The sequence below is a fragment of the Pristiophorus japonicus genome, chromosome 14 (assembly GCF_044704955.1).
Source record: "Pristiophorus japonicus isolate sPriJap1 chromosome 14, sPriJap1.hap1, whole genome shotgun sequence".
NCBI classification, from domain to species: Eukaryota; Metazoa; Chordata; class Chondrichthyes; family Pristiophoridae; genus Pristiophorus; species Pristiophorus japonicus.
The window spans coordinates 66070676-66085457 of NC_091990.1; the positions used below are offsets into that span (position 1 = coordinate 66070676).

Below are 14782 nucleotides of genomic sequence, written 5' to 3' on the forward strand. Positions count from 1 at the left end.
TATCTCCTCACTGTATCCAATCACTGTATCCAATAACTGTATCCCATCGCTGTATCCAATCACTGTATCCGATAACTGTATCCCATCACTGTATCCAATCACTGTATCCCATCACTGTATCTCATCACTGTATCCAGTCAATGTATCCCATCACAGTATCCAATCACTATATCCAATCATGTATTCAATCACTGTACCCATACACTGTATCCAATCACTGCATCCAGTTACTGTATAGAATCACTGTATCCCATCACTGTATCCCATCACTGTGTCCCATCACTGTATAGAATCACTGTATCCCATCACTGTATCCCATCACTGTGTCCAATCACTGTATAGAATCACTGTATCCCATCACAGTATCCAATAACTGTGTATCATCACTGTATCCCATCATTGTATCCAATCACTGCATCCCATCACTCTATCCCATCACTGTATCCCTTCACTGCATCCATTCACTGCACCCAATCACTGTATCCCATCACGGTATCCCATCACTGTATAGAATCACTGTATCCCATCACGGTATCCCATCACTGTATAGAATCACTGTGTCCAATCACTGTATCCCATCACTGTGTCCAATCACTCTATCCCATCACTGTATCCCATCACTCTATCCCATCACTGTATCCAATCACTGTATCTCATCGCTGTATCCCATCACTGTATCCAATCATTGTATCCCATCACTGTATCCAATCACTGATTCCAATCACTGTATCCCATCACCATATCCCATCACTTTATCCCATCGCTGTCAACATGATCATAGGCAGTCGCTTGGAATCGAGGAGGACTTTCTTACTTTCTTAAAATGACTTCTTAGCACCACTCTATCCCAACACTGTATCCCATCACTGTATCCCATCACTCTATCCCTCACTCTATCCCATCACTCTATCCCATTACTCTATCCCATCACTCGATCCCATCTCTGTGTCCCATCTCTGTAACCCTTCATGTATCCCAACACCTTATCCAATGAATGACTTTTCGTCCTTGGTTACTTCAACCTCCAACTCAATTCATCATGCTCTCTCCCCTCTGAGTTCAGTACCCTCCTATCCTCCCTTAGTCTCTCACTCCATGTTAACTCCCCAACCTATATTCATGACCACCCCCTTGACCTTGCCAGTGCTCATGGCCTCGCTATTACCAGCATATAAATGCAAATAAGTCCTTCTCTGACCATTCCCTTGTATTGCTCTCCACTCACATTCTCCTTCCCCTGTCTAACCCTACTTCCATTCACGTCTACCCCTGGAAAATCCTCTCTCCAAACTCTTTTACAACTGTTCAGCGTTTCGCCCTCAATTCACCATAACATTTCTGCAGCCACCGATCTGCTCAACCACACCCTCACCTTTGATGCCCTAGGGCCTGTTCAAATCTTTACTCCCTCCTACCCTGGCCATTCCCCCTGGTACAGCCCTCATTTTTTCTCCCTCAATTCCAAGGGGCACAGACTTGAATGGATGTGGTGGACAACCGGTTTAGCCATTTACCACCAGGTCTGGCTGGACCACATAAAGCACTATCGGGTCCGACTCCTGTCTGCCAAAACTGCCCCCTATTCCAGGATCATTCTGTAATACAAAGATAATGCCCCGGCAACTATTTTCCACTGATAACTGTCTTCTTAATCCCCCATACCGAGTCTCCACCCTCACCTCCAGCAAGTGCGAGGAGCACATGGATTTCTTTGTCCCTAAGATTCAGACCATCCGATCAGCTGCCTCTGTGAGTTCCCTTCTGTCCCCTAGCCCACTGGGCCGAGACAGTGTGTGCTGTGACAGTGTGAGGTGTGATAGTGTGAGGTGTGACAGTGCAGTGTGACAGTGTGCGGTGTGACAGTGTGTGGTGTGATAGTGTGATGGTGTGAGGTGTGAGGTGTAACAGTGTGACAGTGTGTGGTGTGACAGTGTGCGGTGTGACGGTGTGACAGTGTGAGGAGCGACAGTGTGAGGTGTGACAGTATGCAGTGTGACAGTGTGAGGTGTGACATTGTGTGCTGTGACAGTGTGAGGTGTGACAGTGTACAGTGTGACAGTGTGAGGTGTGACAGTGTGACAGTGTGAGGTGTGACGGTGTGAGGTGTGACGGTGTGAGGTGTGATGTGCGACAGTGTGAGGTGCGACAGTGTGAGGTGCAACAATGTGAGGTGTGACAGTGTGAGGTGTGACAGTGTGACAGTGTGAGTTGTGACGATGTGAGGTGTGATGTGCGACAGTGTGAGGTATGACAGTGTGAGATGTGACAGTGTGAGGTGTGACAGTGTGAGGTGTGACGGTGTGAGGTGTGACAGTGTGAGTTGCGATGGTGTGAGGTGTGAGGGTGTGAGGTGTGACGGTGTGAGGTGTGATGGTGTGATGGTGTGAGGTGCGACGGTGTGAGGTGCGTCAGTGTGAGGTGTGACGGTGTGCGGTGTGACAATGTGCAGTGTGACTGTGAGGTGTGACATTGTGCAGTGTGAGGTGTGACAGTGTGACAGTGTGCGGTGTGACAGTGTGACAGTGTACAGTGTGACTGTGAGGTGTGACATTGGGCAGTGTGAGGTGTGACAGTGTGAGGTGTGACAGTGTTACAGTGTGCAGTGTGACAGTGTGCGGTGTGACAGTGTGCAGTATGTCAATGCGCAGTGGCAGGTGACTCCAGGGCTGCTGGATTCACAGATGGCCCATGATGTATGGGAGGAAGTGGATGGAGTGGAGCTGTGAACTTTTATCCTTTGGGGTTACAGCTCGAGTACAATGGGGAAGCATAACAGCAAGCTGGCACCAGAGGTGATGGACGATTTGGTGAAAAGTACAGAGTTCAATGAACAGGAGTTGAAGCTGTGGTACAAAGGCTTTCTGAAGGACTGTCCCACTGGAATCCTGAACCTCGAGGAGTTTCAGCAACTCTACGTGAAGGTATCAATTAATTTCAGCACCCATTACTAAACTGAAGGCTGTAGGGGGCTGGGAGGAAAAGTTCCACCTCTACCCACACACAACCAGGGGTATAATCCCCCCTCCCACAGGGTACAACCCCCCCCCCGGGGTACAACAGCCCCCCCAGTTACAAACCCCCCCCCAGGGTACACCCCACCCCCAGGGTACAACCCCCCCCCCCAGAGGTACAATCCCCTCCCCAGGGGTACAATTCCCCCCCCCCAGGGGTACAAACCCCCTCCCCCAGCGTACAACCCCCCCCAGGGTACTCCCCCCCCCCCAGGGTACAATCACACCCCCCCAGGGGTACAATCCCCCCCCCAGGGGTACAATCCCTTCCCCCCAGGATTACAATCCCCAGCCCCCCAGGGTCCACTCCACTCCCTCCCCCCCAGGGTACAATTGCCCCCCAGGGCCATGTCTATGATGTTTGTGTGCTGTTTGTTATGATGTGTTCCTGCCATGGTCTGCCCAGTTTTGCCGTGTTTGTACCCAGTCTATTCCCCAATGAGCGGGTCCTGTGCCCAGAGAGGGGGAAACCCACCCAGAGGGGGGGAAACTGCCCAGAGAGGGGGAACAATGCCCAGAGAGGGGGAAACTGCCCAGAGAGGGGGAACACTGCCCAGAGAGGGGGAAACTGCCCAGAGAGGGGGATCACTGCCCAGAGAGGGGGAACACTGCCCAGAGAGGAGGAACACTGCCCAGAGAATGGAATCCTGCCCAGAGATGGGGAACAATACCCAGAGAGGGGGAACACTGCCCAGAGAGGGGGAACACTGGCCAGAGAGAGTGAAGCTGCCCAGAGAGGGGGGAACACTGCCCAGAGAGGGGGAACACTGCCCAGAGAGGGGGAACACTGCCCAGAGAGGGGGAAACTGCCCAGAGAGGGGGAGACATGGCCAGAGAGGGGGAACAGTGCCCAGAGAGGGGGAACACTGCCCAGAGAGGGGGAAACTGCCCAGAAAGGGGGAACACTGCCCAGAGAGGGGGAACACTGCCCAGAGAATGGAATCCTGCCCAGAGATGGGGAACAATACCCAGAGAGGGGGAACACTGCCCAGAGAGGGGGAACACTGGCCAGAGAGAGTGAAGCTGCCCAGAGAGGGGGGAACACTGCCCAGAGAGGGGGAACACTGCCCAGAGAGGGGGAAACTGCCCAGAAAGGGGGAACACTGTCCAGAGAGGGGGAGACATGGCCAGAGAGGGGGAACAGTGCCCAGAGAGGGGGAACACTGCCCAGAGAGGGGGAAACTGCCCAGAAAGGGGGAACACTGCCCAGAGAGGGGGAACACTGCCCAGAGAGGGGGAAACTGCCCAGAAAAGGGGAACACTGTCCAGAGAGGGGGAAACATGGCCAGAGAGGGGGAACAGTGCCCAGAGAGGGGGAACACCGCTCAAAGAGGAGGAAACTGTCCAGAAAGGGGGAACACTTCCCAGAGAGGGGGAACACTGCCCAGAGAGGGGGAAACATGGCCAGAGAGGGGGAAACATGGCCAGAGAGGGGTAACCCTGCCCAGAGAGGGGAACAGTGCCCAGAAAGGGGGAAACCTGCCCAGAGAGGGGGAACCCCGCCCAGAGAGGGGGAACACTGCCCAGAGGACCAGACAAGTGTGTTATTTTCCTGCAGTTCTTCCCGCACGGTGACGCCTCGAGGTTTGCGCAGCATGCGTTCCGAACCTTTGACAAGAATAGCGATGGCACCATTGATTTCCGAGAGTTTATCTGCGCCCTGTCCATCACCTCGAGAGGGTCCTTCGAGGAGAAACTCAACTGGGCCTTCAGCATGTACGACCTAGACGGAGACGGCAAGATAACTCGCGGCGAGATGCTGGAGATTATAGAGGTACCGGGGGGGAGGGGCGGTGTGTGGGGGAGGGAGGGGAGGTACGGTGTGTGGGGGAGGGGAGAGGGAGGGGAGGGGTGGTGTGTGGGGAAGGGGAGAGGCAGTATGGGGGGTGGGAGTGGCAGTGTGCGGAGGAGGGGAGAGAGAGGGGCAGTGTGTGAGGGAGGGGAGAGGCAGTGTGTGGGGGAGAGGAGAGGGAGGGGCAGTGTGTGGGGGAGGGGAGAGGCAGTACGGGGGATGGGAGGGGCAGTGTGTGGAGGAGGGGAGAGGGAGGGGCAGTGTGTGGGTGAGGGGAGAGGCAATGTGTGGGGGAGGAGAGAGGCAGTGTGTGGGGGGAGGGGAGGGGCAGTATGGGGGATGGAAGGGGCAGTGTGTGGAGGAGGGGAGGGGCAGTGTGTGGAGGAGGGGAGAGGGAGGGGAGGAGTGGTGTGTGTACGGGAGGGGAGAGGTAGTGTGTGTACAGTTGGGGAGGGGAGAGAGTTGCGGCAGGTTGGGGATGTATGAGATGGGGGGAAGGTGAGTTGGAGGGAGGGGCAGGTGGGGAAGGGTGGGGTGGGGGAAGGATGAGGTCTGGGGAGGGGAGGTGGGGGTGATGACATGGGGGAGGGTGATGGGGAATAGAGCTAATGACTGAACAAGTAGCAGTTTGAAGATGTTTTTTATTGGGTGGGGGTTGAATCAGCCTGTTATTCATGCTCTCTCTCTGTTACAGGCGATTTATAAAATGGTGGGCACAGTGATCATGATGAGAATGAATGAGGATAACCTGACCCCGCAGCAGCGAGTGGACAAAATCTTCAATAAAATGGATAAAGACCAAAATGACCAGATCACCCTGGAGGAGTTCAAGGAAGCAGCAAAGAGTGACCCATCCATCGTGCTCCTGCTGCAGTGCGACATACAGGAGTAGGGCGGAATGGGGCCCACCTCACAGGACAAGGAGACCAGCAACTTCTCAATGTTTCATTCAGCCATGTCTCTAATGCCCTAGGGCTTACACGACCATTTTAATCTTTTAACCCATTCCAAAGGTCATTAGAAAGAGATGCCGGTCCCAGTATCTATATCTGAAGGATCATTCACCCTCAATGTTCATTGGCCTTTAATAAAGTGACCATTCAAAGAGAAGACCATTGAATATTAGAACACCCAAATGGGGCAGGAAACCTTTCACAGTGCCAGTGGGTCAGGGTCAAAGCTAAAGGATTATCAGGAGAGGCACAATTGAGGAAGCTCTCGCTCTATCATTTCTCAAGCACAGTAAGGGTTACTGACTGTGGAACTGTACTCAGATGGCAGGGTATGGGTTACTGACTAATGGTACAAAGATGACAGGGTAAGGGTTACTGACTAAATGTACAAAGATGGCAGCGTAAGGGTTACTGACTGTGGAACTGCACAAAGATGGCTGGGTAAGGGTTACTGACTGTGGAACTGTACAAAGATGGCAGGGTAAGGGTTACTGACTGTGTAACTGTACAAAGATGGCAGTGTAAGGGTTACTGATTAACTGTACAAAGATGGCAGGGTAAGGGTTACTGACTAACTGTACAAAGATGGCTGGATAAGGGTTACTGACTGTAACTACAATGCTGGCAGGGTAAGGGTTTCTGACTGTGTAACTGTCCAAAGCTGGCAGGGTAAGGGTTACTGACTGTGGAACTGTACAAAGATGTCAACATAAGGGTTACTGACTAATTGTACAAAGATGGCAGCATAAGGGTTACTGACTGTGGAACTGTACAAAGATGGCAGGGTAAGTGTTACTGACTGTAACTGTACAAAGATGGCAGCATAGGGGTTACTGACTAACTGTACAAAAATGGCACGGTAAGGGTTACTGACTGTGGAACTGTACAAATCCTGGGCTCGTGATGGATGGGCTGGAACTTTTCTCTCGCTGTGTGCTTTAGGTTGGATATCCTGAATGCTTCAATCTTGATGAGAGCTTTAAGCGAGCTTTTTCCCTGGCAGTTTCCGCGCATTATTTGGTGCTTTATGCATGTGCTATAATTCTGTAAATTGATATCTTGCATCCTTCATAAACTATAGAAACGTGATCTGTCTGTGAATGGTAGAATTACTTGTGATTTTTCAACTCTGCCTGAAATGCACTCTGTCCACATTCATGTTTCAGTGGGAGTTCAACAGATTTTTTATTCGGGATAAATGACTAGGTATGGAAATAAGTGGATGGAAGGAGTCAGCACGAATTGTAAAAGGGACGATGGTGCTCAACAACCCTCAGAATTCTCTGAAGAGATAATAAAGGTTGTAATGGGAAGAGACAGTGGATGTGGTTTACAAGGACTTTAGGAAAGCCTTTGACGACATACCTCGTGGGAGATTACTGGAGAAGATTAAGGGGAGAATAGCAAGCTGGATTATAAACTGGACGGAAGGGAGAAAGCAGAGGGTAGGAGTTACGGGCAGTTTCTCCGAGTGGTTGGATCTGGGTAATCCCACAGGGTTCAGTTCTGGGCTCACTTCTGTTTACTCTGTTCATCGTCGCTGGGCCACAATCCTGGAACTCCCTCCCTAACAGCACTGTGGGAGCATCTTCACCACACGGACTGCAGCGGTTCAAGAAGGTGGCTCACCATCACATTCTCAAGGGCAATTAAGGATGGGCAATAAATGCCAGCCTTACCAATCATGCCCACATCCCAAGAATGAATAAAAATATATATCAGTAATTTGGTAATAGGGACAGAAGGAGTGGTGTTGGGATTTGCAGATGATACTAAAATAGGAGGAATAGTTCAATCTTTCGATCAAAGGAAGCTGTAAAGGGACATTGCTCAGATGGGGGAATGGGCTCAAAAGTGAGAGATGGAATTCAATGTCAGTAAGTATGTGGTGAAGCATTTTGGTAAAATACCGTGTTCAGTACTGACACTGTGCTGAGTATTGGGCCCCACACTATAGGAAGGGTATTGGGCTTTTGAGAGGGTGCAGTGCAGCTGCAGTAAGATGTTGCTGGTGTGAGGAAAGACTGGAAAAATAGAGCCTTCCTTCGAACAGAGGAAAATATGGGATATGATAGGAGTTTAAAATGATGACGGGATGGAACAGGGTAGATAGAAGCAGACCGTTTCCAGTAGGTGAGGTCAAGAACGAGGGGACACAGATGCATGATTAAATAGAGGGCAGGGGAACTTCTTCACAAACAGAGTGGTGTGACTGTGGGATTCAAACACAGAGGGTGAGATACTGGAATTCACACACACAGAGCATTGAGACACTGGGATTCACACACAGAACGGTGAGACACTGTGATTCACACACACAGAGCGGTGAGATACTGGAATTCACACACACAGAGCATTGAGACACTGGGATTCACACAAACAGAACGGTGAGACACTGTGATTCACACACACAGAGCATTGAGACACTGGGATTCACACACACAGAGTGGTGAGATACTGGGATTCACACACACAGAGTGGTGAGACACTGGGATTCACACAAACAGAGGGTGAGACACTGGGATTCACACACAGAACGGTGAGACATTGGGATTCACACACAGAGGGTGAGACACTGGGATTCACACACACAGAGTGGTGAGACATTGGGATTCACACACACAGAGTGGTGAGACACTGGGATTCACACACACAGAGTGGTGAGATACTGGGATTCACACACACAGAGTGGTGAGACATTGGGATTCACACACACAGAGCGGTGAGATACTGGGATTCACACACACAGAACGGTGAGACACTGGGATTCACACACACAGAGCGGTGAGATACTGGGATTCACACACACAGAACGGTGAGACACTGGGATTCACACACACAGAACGGTGAGACACTGGGATTCACACACACAGAGTGGTGAGATACTGGGATTCACACACACAGAACGGTGAGACACTGGGATTCACACACACAGAACGGTGAGACACTGGAATTCACACACAGAACGGTGAGACACTGGGATTCACACACACAGAGGGTGAGACACTGGGATTCACACACACAGAACGGTGAGATACTGGGATTCACACACACAGAACGGTGAGACACTGGGATTCACACACACAGAGGGTGAGACACTGGGATTCACACACAGAACGGTGAGACACTGGGATTCACACACACAGAGGGTGAGACACTAGGATTCACACACAGAACGGTGAGACAGTGGGATTCACACACACACAGAGCAGTGAGATACTGGGATTCACACACGCAGAACGGTGAGACACGGATTCACACACAGAGGGTGAGACACTGGGATTCACACACAGGGTGAGACACTGGGATTCACACACACAGAGGGTGAGACACTGGGATTCACACACACAGAACGGTGAGACACTGGGATTCACACACAGAGGGTGAGACACTGGGATTCACACACACACAGAGGGTGAGACACTGGGATTCACACACACAGAGGGTGAGACACTGGGATTCACACATAGACGGTGAGACACTGGGATTCACACACAGACGGTGAGACACTGGGATTCACACACAGAGGGTGAGACACTGGGATTCACACACACAGAGGGTGAGACACTGGGATTCTCACACAGAGCGGTGAGACACTGGGATTCACACACAGTGTCCTTCTCCTTAGGCAGTCCCTCGGAGTCGAGGATGACTTGCTTCTACACTAAAGATGAGTTCTCAGGTGACTGATGAGTCTATGTGGGACCTACAATCTCTGTCACAGGTGGGGCAGACGATGGTTGGAGGAACGGGTGGGTGGTGTGCTTGGCTTGTCGCGCGCTCCTTCCACTGTCGACGCTTGGCTTCAGCTTGCTCTCGGCGTAGGGACTCGAGGTGTTCAGCACCCTCCCGGATGCTTTTCCTCCAATTTGGGCGGTCTTGGGCCAAGGATTCCCAGGTGCCAGTGGGGATGTTGCACTTTTTCAAGGAGGCTTTGAGGGTGTCCTTAAAGCATTTTCTCTGTCCACCTGGGGCTCGCTTGCCATGTCGGAGCTCTGAATAAAGCGCTTGTTTTGGGAGTCTCGTGTCGGGCATGCAGATGACATGGCCTGCCCAACGGAGCTGGTCGAGCGTGGTCAGTGCTTCGATGCTGGGGATATTGGCCTGAGCGAAGACGCTGACTATGGATTTGCAGGATTTTGCGGAGGCAGCGCTGGTGGTACGAGGGCGGGTGAATGTGACTGGGGCCCTTTGCCCGCTGGAGTGTAAATGTTGACAGGGACTGGTTGGGAAAAGTGCCCTATTTCCGTGCTGTAACTTCTATGGGAAAGCCGGATGCAGCTTAGAACACTCAGGTATCGAACTTTGAAAGGATCAAAGCGTGAGGGAGAAGCTAAAAGCAATCCATTTGGGGTCTGCTAACAAAGCTCAGCTGACGACAAGTGAAACCCCTTTGGAACCTTTACTCAACAAGGAGAGTACGTACTTACCCAGGGCTGGTCAGTACACAGTAAGGAAACGTGACCATCAATGGATTAAATGGAACTATGCAGCAAAGCTCTCATTAGCTGTGGGAGGGAAGTGCTGGGGAGAAATCCCTGACATGCACCAATTGTAAGGAAGGCAGTCAGAGGGTCAATGAGGGAATGGAATGATCAGAGCCAGAGAAACCAAACCCAACAGAAAGCAATCCTTGCACCATTCCAGCAGCAAGAGGACACTGAGGGAGAATTGGGAATCCCAGAGGATGGGAATGGGGCTGGAACTGAGCGGGAATTATAAATGATGAAGAGATGAAATGATTACGCTTGGCTGACCAGAGACACGGCAAGGAGCAGCCACAAATCGCAACAGCTTCTCCAGCTCAGCCCAGTGTCCTATCAGTGTACAGACATCAGGGCAAGCTTCAAATCTCAACACTCTTAGCCATGGAGCAAAGTGAGACCAGGCTTCAAATCTGCACAGTGCAGCAATCTTCACAGGGCAGGCCCAGTGGATTAGAAACACACCAAGCTTTCAAAATAAGCAAAAAAACAAGCTTGAGTAAATATAGACCCATCAGTCCTACATCAATAAGTGACGAGATAAAGGGATCCAGAGATAGAAACAAATAAACAAGCAAGCGATATTATCGCAGAAGGGGCAGATCCTGTCTAACTAGACTGTGATTAAGTAGTTTGCAGATGGTACTAAAATCGGCTGTGTCATGTAAGTATGTAAACCTCACCAAGATGTAAGACTTGCCACTAGGGGGCGTACCTGCGGGAAACCTAAGGGTCACCTGTGCACCCTGGGGCAAGCAGGTATAAAAGGTGATGCACCATGCTGCTTCCCCACTCTGGAGTCTGAAATAAAGAGACCAAGGTCACAACAGTTTGAGCTTGCAATATAGTCCTGTGGATTAATTCTGAACATAACAAATTGACGACGAATAACAGTTCACGAACTTTCATGCGGTAATGGCTGCCTTTGGTATTCTTGAGAGCTTTGTTGAGGGTGATGATTGGGAAGGCTTCGTTGATCACCTCGACCAGTACTTCGTGGCCAACGAATTGGACACTGCTGAAACAGCGATCAAGCGAAGGGCGATTCTCCTCACCATATGTAGGTCATCGGTATATGACCTCCTTAAAAATTTGCTGGCACCAGTCAAACCAATGGACAAGTCTTACACAGAACTGTGTACGCTAGTTCGGGAGCACCTCAAGCCAAAGGAGAGCATCTTTATGGACAGGTATCACTTTTACACGCACCATCGCTCCGAGGGCCAGAACGTGGCGAGCTTTGTCGCCGACCTAAGGCGCCTTGCAGGGCAGTGCGAATTTGCAGGATCCTTGGGGGAAATGTTGCAGGACTTTTTCGTGCTTGGAATTGGCCACGAGGTCATTCTTCGCAAACTGCTGACTGCCAAATCCCTAGATCTGAGCAAGGCCATCACGATAGCCCAGGCTTTCATGTCCACGAGCGATAACACGAAACAGATATCTTCACAGAATCGAAGCTCACCGGCAAGTACTATGCACAAAATAATGTTTTCAGAACTGTACAGGGCAGGGCCCACCTGGTTGCAAAGGCCAGGCCTAGAGTAACTCAGAGTTCGTCGTGGTTCGTGAATGTGTATCCATTAACACCATGTTGGCGCTGCGGGGGCAGCCATAGAGCTCATCAATGTCGATTCAAGCCTATGTGCACAAGGGCTGTGGAACAATGGGGCACCTCCAGTGAATGTGCAAACGACTTGTGACTCACCACGTGGCAGAGTCAGGAGAGAACAACCGATCCAGCGAGGATCACGCTGAACGAGCAGGAGAGGCAACTCAACCTGAGAATGAAGAGGAAGTATATGGGATACACACCTTCACCACCAAAAGCCCTCCGATAATGTTAAAAATTGAACTTAACGGCACTCCAGTCTCCATGGAATTGGACATGAGGGCGAGTCAATCAGTTATGAGCCAGAAGGCATTCGAAAGGCTGTGGGGCAACAGAGCACAACGACCCAAGCTGATCCCGATTCAGGCAAAGCTGCGCACCTACACCAAGGAACTGATACCAGTTATTGGTAGTGCGGACATAAGAGTATCCCATGAGGGAATGGTGCACGATTTACCACTGTGGATTGTTTCAGGTGATGGGCCAACGCTGCTTGGCAGGAGGTGGATGGGGAAGATTCGATGGAACTGGGAAGACCTCTGAGTACCTTCTCCAGCGAACGACGTTTCTCCTTCTCAAAGGCTGAGCAAACCCACATCTTCAGCTGAACCAGGCATCGAAGTGCAGATCTATTTGCGGATCTCTGATGCACAGGCCGCTCATCACGACCACGAGGAGGTGAAGATCAACTGAGCAGCGGTACAGGCGCAGTATCCACCACCCAAAGCCAATGACCTCTTCGCGATGATGGAAGAGGCTCCAGGTCGACCAAGCAGAGTTGGACTCCAGCCGAAACGATCTGAATGTGTCTCCCTGATGGTAGAGGCCAAATCCCTGGTGAGGAAGATCACGGCAATCGGCATCATGGACATGGACGAGAGGGCGTCCAGACCACAGGACGAAGGTGCGTCCAGACCACAGGACGAGAGTGCGTTCAGACCACGGGATGAAGGTGTCTCCAGACCACGGGATGAGAGAGCGTCCAGACCACAAGACGAGAGAGCGTCCAGACCACGGGAGGTCGCCGCAACGGAACGGAGGAATGTGTCGCCCAGCAAGGAAGATGACTGGGTTTGGGGCAAAGGTAAAGGGGCGGCCACTGAGAAGGCCAGGAACCCACCACGCTCCAATAAATTGTGTGCACTATGTAACGCTTGTGAGCGGCCTTTCGCGACCAATGATGTACCATTATATGGGGTTGGGGGTGCCTTACAACATGCCAAAGTAGCGGGCGAACACCAACCAGTTGTATATGTATCTAACAAAGTATTCGTAGCAAGTGAGATGTTACCGCACGGGGTCGGGAGTGTTGTGCAGCAAGCCAAAGTAGCGGGCGAGCCCCAAACGATTGAACATGTATCCAATAAGTTAAACAAAGCAGCAGCCTGCATTCACGGGACTAACGAGACGTACCAAAGTGTGTTCCAATATGTGCTCAAGTCAGTCAAGCTGCTCATCCCACAAGTTTGGGAGAGCAGAGGCACCATTATCGATGCTTTGTTTTGAATATGTCTAACACTGTCTGTGCACTGTAACATGATCCGCCACGGGCCACGCACTGAGAACGGCACTAATGCACTCAGTTGGCTACCGTTGCCCACCCCCGGGGTGGAAACGGTGCAGCCTGCAAACCCACTCACGGTCGTGGAAGTGCTAGAGAGCGAGGGGTCAACCGTAACTGCCCCCCAGCTTAGGACCTGGACCAACCAGGATCCCACGTTACCGCCTGCCAAAGGTGAACTGCTAGACGGGATGTGGCGACCTAACCGCCTAAAAGATGAAAGGCCCATTCCAATGTTGCAAAGCCAGGCAGGGCAGCTACACACAGTCGGTGGTCCATGGCCCCATACTATGACCCAGGGACCACTGGACCTCCCGCCACTACCGAAAGTCTGAAGGCTATTGCGGCCATCCTGGGCTTGCTAGACCTCAGGGTCAGTGACAATAGTCCGGAGCAGGCAGCCCAAATCACTAAACCTAGCACCATGCGTGTCATGGTAGACTCCCTACAGACCCGGCTATCCCGGGTGCTATGCAGTCACCAGACAGAATCACTCAGAACCGAGCCTTCCGTAATGCCATCAGCAGAGAATGCACCATAATTGCACGGACCCTCCACGCGACATCAGAATAAGTGAGGTAGACCATGTTCAGGGCCCCAGTTGGGCAGCTAGCACCGCATTAGCCAAGGGAGGGAATGGAGTGTTTGTGATGAAAACGGAGCGTTTGATTGTGAAACCACGTACCAGGCTAATGAGTAAAGCATTTGGACCAGACCAAACTGTGAACTACAGATAACCAGGAACCACTGTGAAAGGACCTGGCCCCCAGTGACCCACTAACATGATCAACTTCGCGTCAACCACGAGGATGAACCCACCATGTCAGGACTTCAACCCAGGGGATTGACGCGGGGACGTGGGCCGCCAGATCGCCTCATCTTGCAAATAACTTGCACAATAAGACTTTGGGGGAGAGTGATGTTATATATGTATGTAAACCTCACCAAAATGTAAGACTTGTCACTAGGGGGCACACCTGTGGGAGACCTAAGGGTCACCTGTGCACCCTGGGGCAAGCAGGTATAAAAGGTGATTCACCATGCTGTTTAGGCACTCTGGAGTCTGAATAAAGAGACCAAGGTCACAACAGTTTGAGCTTGCAATACAGTCTTGTGGAGTTATTCTGAACATAACAGGCTGTGTGGTTGATGATGAAGAAGAAAGCTACCGACTGCAGGAAGATATCAATCAACTGGTCACGTGGGGAGAACAGTGGCAAATGGAATTTAATCCAGAGAAGTGTAAGGTTTGGGGAGGGCTAGCAAGGAAGGGAATACACATTAAATGGTACGACACTGAGAAGTGTAGAGGAACAAAGAAACCTTGGAGTGCATGTCCACAGATCCCTGAAGGTAGCAGGCCAGGTAGATA

The 14782-nt window shown here is 51.3% G+C and overlaps 1 protein-coding gene across 2 annotated transcripts; it reads left to right on the top strand.

The window, feature by feature from the left end:
• Positions 1 to 2759: 2759 nt before the first annotated feature.
• LOC139279408 (visinin-like protein 1) lies at positions 2760 to 5695 on the top strand. Of its 2 annotated transcripts, XM_070898518.1 has the most exons (3): positions 2760 to 2921; positions 4570 to 4785; positions 5498 to 5695. In XM_070898518.1, exons 1-3 carry the CDS (start codon positions 2760 to 2762, stop codon positions 5693 to 5695), a joined length of 576 nt encoding a protein of 191 aa, XP_070754619.1. The 2 variants fall into 2 exon arrangements, with proteins under 2 accessions (XP_070754619.1, XP_070754620.1); XM_070898519.1 differs by lacking the exon at positions 4570 to 4785.
• The last annotated feature ends 9087 nt before the right edge of the window (positions 5696 to 14782 follow it).